The sequence below is a fragment of the Eptatretus burgeri genome, chromosome 12 (genome assembly GCF_056783735.1).
Source record: "Eptatretus burgeri isolate ZD-2024b chromosome 12, Ebu_testis_v1, whole genome shotgun sequence".
Taxonomy (NCBI): domain Eukaryota; kingdom Metazoa; phylum Chordata; class Myxini; order Myxiniformes; family Myxinidae; genus Eptatretus; species Eptatretus burgeri.
This window is the reverse complement of record NC_140972.1, coordinates 55,240,412-55,246,723: the sequence shown is the minus strand read 5'-3', so window position 1 is coordinate 55,246,723 and position 6,312 is coordinate 55,240,412. Positions and strand designations below refer to the sequence as shown.

At 46.0% G+C, this 6,312-nt stretch overlaps 1 protein-coding gene across 1 annotated transcript in view; it reads left to right on the top strand.

Moving 5' to 3' along the window:
- The window catches only part of PDZD8 (PDZ domain containing 8), a 117,220-nt gene extending 114,228 nt beyond the window's left edge, over positions 1-2,992 (top strand). Inside the window, exon 10 of the mRNA XM_085848041.1 lies at positions 756-2,992. Coding sequence (XP_085704167.1) covers positions 756-1,376 — 621 coding nt within the window. The 3' untranslated portion in view covers positions 1,377-2,992. The remainder of the gene's footprint in view (positions 1-755) is intronic.
- The last annotated feature ends 3,320 nt before the right edge of the window (positions 2,993-6,312 follow it).

The following is a 6,312-nucleotide window of genomic DNA, read 5'->3' as shown; positions in this document are numbered from 1 at the left end:
TCCTTTCCTCACGCTTTTCTCTTCAGAACGCTTTTTCCTCTCTTTTCTCTCCTCACTTTTTCTCCTCAGACTTTTTCTCCTCGGAACGTATCTCTTTCAATTCAGAGCATATCTCTTTCTCTTCAGAACGTCTCTCTCCGTCTCTCTCCTCTCAGAAGGTCCATCTTTTGCTTTTTCCTCACTTTTTTATATCTCAGAACGTCTCTCGTCACAGAACGTCCCTCACGCTTTCTCTCGCTCGTTTTTTTTTTTTTTTAATCCCCGGGCCGTCTCTGCGGGGTGCCGTCCACCCCAAGCTCACCCCACCCCACTGGGGGCACGGTTACCATGACAACCCGTGCGCTCTCAAAAAAGGTGGGAATCGGAAGTCGCGAAAGAATGTTGCTGAGGAAAAATGAGGGCGGGCTTCAGAGCTCGTGAAAGAAATGTGTGTAAACGTGTCTGTCGTAAAGAAAAAAGCTTCCCATAAGAGAGCGGATCTATCTTTTACCCTTCTCAACGCATCACATTTAAGATCCCATTAGACATGGGGATGGGGCTAATCTGAACATGCATTTAAGGAAATAACTGTCTGAGGACCTGGATGTGTGGATGTATTCATCAGACCGGATTCTAAAATCCGTAACAATATTATATGAATAACCTTGGTATTAATGTTGGCCTGGCTTCAAATTGTAACACAAATGTATGTAGTTTGAATCTTTCCTTGATGTCCATGAAAGTCAAATTAATGAAATATTTATTGTTCTCCCAAGGCATTGACACTTCTCTCCATTCACTACCGTGCGGGCCTGGAGGAAGGTGACCAGGGAATTGAGGGAATGCCTCAAATGCAGATAGATCTTGGCAACAACCTTCCATCCAATCCCGACAACGAGCTTGATTCTGGCGAGCCACGGCCTGGTCCAGGCAACGAGCCTGATCCCGACAACGAGCCCCGGGTGGGTCTCGACGAGCTGCGGGCTGGTCCCGACAACGAGCCGCGGGCGTGTCCTGACAGCGAGCTGCGGGCGGGTCCCGACAACGAGCCGCGGGCATGTCCCCACAGCGAGCTGCGGGCGTGTCCCGACGGTGAGTCACGGGCGGGTCCTGACAGCGAGCCGTGGCCAGGCTCTGACAGCGAGCCACTGCCAGGTCCTGACAGCGAGGCGAGTCCTGACATTGAGTCACGGCCAGGTCCTAGCAGCGAGCTGTGGCCAGACCCCAGGAGCAGCCTGCAGCCAGAGCAGAAAGGTTTGGATCTTCCATATCAATCCAATGACAGGCAAATCCCTGAAACGATGGAAGACGAATCGCTTCATGCGGTGGGTATTCTGTTTACAGAGCAAATCGGGGAGATGAGTTCAGATGATCCACAAAACATCCATTCTGGGTGACATTGCCCATTTATGGGATGTCATAGTGACACCAAACATGAAGTTGAGGTGTCATGATGTCACCCACGAGGCTAAGATGTCTCGGTGACGTCACAAGAGGCAGTGGTATTATTGTGAGATCGTACCCAAGGCTGGAATGTCAAGCCGCATGTGATACAAGTGGAAATGAGCAGTTTGCAGAACAGATGAGATGAGCAGCTGCTTGGCATCTGACAAAGCCATGTTGAACCATTCTGTTACAGAAGAGGAAATTAGACATGTTTGTTTTATAATAATACACTTCCATTTGACATTTGGACTAGCCTGACTGTAATTGCTCAAATTTTAAAAGCTTTGTGATTGTGGCCTTGGGTTCTGATTACATGCATGTGTTTTTATTTTGGTTTCTTTGTGTTATGCATAGCTGTGTATCCACTCTGCAAAAGAAGGAAATGTTTTAATTGTCCTTCAAAGTATAACTAAATAAACCTGCTTTATTTGGCCAGTTCTACCCTCATCCACCATACGAAGATAGTACTTACATGTTGGACTTTGGCCTGTGACTGTTTTTTTCCTCCTTCCTTTGGTGAAATTTAATCATGCACAGCATGTAAACTTTTCGTGTTGCTGTATTTATTTTTAATACTGTAGTTTGGTCACCATGTTTTAACGCGTGCTTTTCAAGAGCACACTGTCTGACTGCGAAGTGATGTATTGATTGTTTGTACGTTTTGACAACCGCAAGCCAGGATAGTTCACAATGAAAGCATAATTTTAAAATGTAATATTTATGTGTGAATGTTTGATGATGACTTATGAGTGCATCGCTGTTTCGTGTGTGCATGTACATCGCTGTTTAGTGTGTGTATGTGCATCACTGTTCGGCTGTCAAAACGATTAGGAGTTAGCACTTCTCCAAAACAGGGGCATTTCAGCACTTGCTTGCTCATGCTCGTCTCTCCACTCACTGAGTCCTGCCCAGAACCACGGTGGAACTGTCAAAACCCACCCCTCCAACAAGCCTGCGGGTGTTTTTGGTGTGACAACTGAACTGGTCACACAAACAGTCATCACCTGGTATTGCCACACACATGATGTTGCGTGTCACATGTTTTTTTTGTTTTTTTATTGCACTTTAAGGGAGTGTACTTGCTTCCTCATTGATATTTTCTTTCTGCTGGAGAACAAACCAGATTCCAGCACAGAATAGTATTGAACTAGTACAGGTGAGGCTTGAACTCACCCTTACAGTTGCCATTTAAGACTCAGTAACAATTATGAAAACGAATCTTAATTACTATCGTTGTGGCGTCCCTTATTTACAACGTGACGAGGAAAGGGTGTGATTTCACATTTCAGTGGCAGGTAATAGATATTGACTTGTGTAGTCCATGAGCACTTCTTGTTATTTGGGTACTTGTAATGTTTCCTTTTGGGGGGGGGGGGAAGGGAGGGAGGAAGGGGAGTTCTTAGAATTTGAAGGATTAGGGCATGATATCAGCCTCTTTCGTTTTGGTTTGTGTGGTTATACATGTCATGTGAGAAAATTATAGCTTCGTAGCATTTCATGTAAATTCTTGAGCACAAGACTGTGCTATAGTTTTTATTTCATGAAATAAACTTTATGATTGTTGTTCCATTTTGTTGATTTCTGGGTAGGGGTGGGGTGGGGAGGGGGGAATTTTTTTTCTTCAAAGCAAAGTTGGCAGGTCTGTCAGCCATACAACCACTTTGTCATCACTCATCGAGGTGGAAGAGATTATGGCTGCCAAGCATGAATAATGTTGAAAGCAACATATAAAATATAAATTAAATACAAGGAAACAGGCATAGCAGGAGGCCATTTGGCATATTGTTCCTGTTCCATATCCACACTGAGACTGTTGTAGGTATTGTTACAGTTAACACAAAATGGCCAATTTGACCAGAGTAGTACATCTTATGGGGTAATTACAAATGTTTGAGCTGTGGTTTTTGGACTTTGTGCAAAATGTGGATCAACATAGTTTTGATTTGAATGTGCATGTCTTATCTAGTTATCTAGTTTTGTCAAGTCATGACTGACAGCTGGTGACATCCATGATCAGATTTCTCCAAACATCCCTATCCTGCACTGCTTCCTGAAGCTCGAACAGAGAGCTTGGTTGCAGCCTTTACCCCATCCATCCAGCACATACAAGGTCTGCCTCTTACTCATCTCCCTCCAACCATACACAGCATGGTTGATTTTTCTAGATTTGGTTTCCTGCATGCGTAATGTGCCCAAAGTATGACAATTTATGTCTTAGCATCAGCGCTTCATGGTGGTATAGTTCATGGTAGTGTTGGTAGTGGTTATGTTAACATTAGCAGCATATTCTTAAATATACTGAAGGTATTCGTGAAATGAGCTGATGAAGGCATTCCTCATGAAGGGTAAGAATTATTGTCGAAAGTACTATTCAATACTTTCTTTTTATGAGAATAAATGCGATTAAAGTTATCTGCTGGTGGTGGTCGTATGGCAGCTTCGCTGCCAGGGTAGCTATCATTTCTTGAAGCGCGACTGTACTGGTAGAGGGGCACTGCATCAGCAACACACACACTGGAACTGGTACTTATTTCGCCGACTTCGGAAGGATGACAGGCTGAGTCACCCTCTTGGTGTATTAATTCGGTGGCCGACGGGGCTTGAACTCAGGACCCTAGGATCCCAAGCCGCCATCCTAACCACTGAGCCAACACCAGGCTAAGTTATCTGCTGTAAAGATCACTAAGTGCTGATGTTTTGGGCTTTACCCTTTGTTTGTTTTTAGGTCATCTCCAACGAGATGACCTAATAAAACCAGTCTCGATGTCCGTCCGTACGTATGTCCCCGTTTTTTTCTTCCGATTTTCTTGATATTTGATATGTTGGTAGATGTCAATGAGGAATTGCACGACGGTATGACCTTTGACCCGATTGAAGGTCAAGGTCAACGTCAAGGTCACTCCAAAGTTGCGAAATCATCCATTTTCAAAATCTATCTCCACCGTTTATTATCCGATCTTCGAAATTCCTTCGGATTCTGATGATATGGAACAATATCTACATTTGTCAGGCCAGTTTTTTGAAATTCATCCTGGTTATCGAGTCTACGTGTCTTCAAAGTTGGAAAAATTGTCGATGTGATATGGTAAAAAATAAAATATTCGCCCGATCTTGATGAAACTTGGTACGTAAGTAGGGGGTCGATGAGTGATGCACGACGGTATGACTTTTGACACGATTGAAGGTCAAGGTCAAGGCCACTCCAAAGTTGCGAAATCGTCCATTTTCAAAATCTATCTCCTCTGCCGTATGTGATCCGATCTTCGAAATTTCTTTGGATTCTGATAATATGGAACAATATCTAAATTTGGTCGGGCTGGTTTTTAAAAATTCGTCCTGGTTATCGAGTCACGTGTCTTCAAAGTTGGAAAAATCGTCGATGTGATGTGGTCAAAACAGACATGACCGTCACCCCCAACCAGGGGTAATTTTTTTTTTTTTTTTGTATGCAATGACGAGGCTCGTGTGAGAGCTAACACACAGAACGTACAAGGGGAGCAGGAGACAAGAGGGGTTGGAGAGGAAAGGAAAAAACAGTGTGGAACAGAGACGTGAGGAGATCTGTGGAAGGGAGAAGGATGGGGTGGGGTACACGGGGTAAATAAGATGGACACGAAAGGGACTTTCAGGTCCTTACATGACAGGAACTTTCAGGAAGGAAAGCAGTGAATTTGAAGGAGGTGGGTTTGGGGTGGATTAGCGGGGGCAGAAAATATTGTGGTTTTGGATGGGGGAAGATGAGAAATGATGGTGAACAGCTGTTTTGAAGACCCGGATGGAAGAGTGGGATTTAAGAGTGTGTGGGAGTTTGTTACAAAGGTTGGAAAGAAAAGAGGAATGAAGGTGATTGTTTGTTTTGGTAGTTTTACCAGAAGGGGGTTGCTGGCAGACCTTGAGTGCCCTGTGGAAATCTGGGGGGGGAGGGGGGGCATATCTCAGACAGAGCAGGGGGTGGGGGTGAGGCTGGAGAGGATACAGTGGAAGACAAAGACCACTGACGCCTGCCGTGAGAGAGTGAGAGACCCAAAGACTCGGCCTCATCGCGGGAGATACCAATGATCCTAAATGTCTTGGTTTCCACGGCTTGAAGCTGAGAAAGGTGAGAGGCAGGAGCACCAGCCCAGAGGGGAGAGGATTACTCCATTAGGCTGTGGATGAAAGCTTTTTTGTGTGGTCAGGAGCTCAGGTCTGCCAAGGAAGGACTTTGCATGATGGAGGATCAGGTCAGGTATGGGAGCATGTGCCAGAACAGCGCGTCGCTGCGTCCACTTTCCGTCGGTACTCCAGGGGCCTCCGTCTGGCCATCCCCCAGGCAGATGCCAGGCCCATCCCCATCTCCTTGAGATGGTGGTCAACCTGCTGCAACCATGAGGCACGTGGTCGGCCCACTGGCCTCCTCCACTCATGAGACTCCCTCGCTGAGAGAATCTGGTGAGCAGGATCAGCATCAGGAAAACGAGCCACATGTCCATACAGCCGCAACTGACGCTCACGGACAATGCAGGTAACAAATCTCATCCGAGTCTCTCTCAGCAACCGCTCGTTGGACACAAAATCCGACCAGCGATAGCCAAGGATTCTCCGAAGACACCTGGTACCAAAGGAATTAAGTCTCCGTCTCAGATCCTTGGTCAGAGTCCAAGTCTCGCACCCATAGAGCAAGACTGGAAGTACCAAGGACCTGAAGACTCGGACTTTCGTCCTCCCGCACAGGTACCGGCAGCGCCACACCCCATGATCCAGTGAATCCATGACTCCACAGGCCCGACCCAGACGTCTATTGACCTCTGACTCGCAGCCAGCAGAGACATGAATATCACTGCCAAGGTAAGTGAATCTCTCCACGACCTCAACATCCTCACCACAAACAGACACAGACAGGACAGC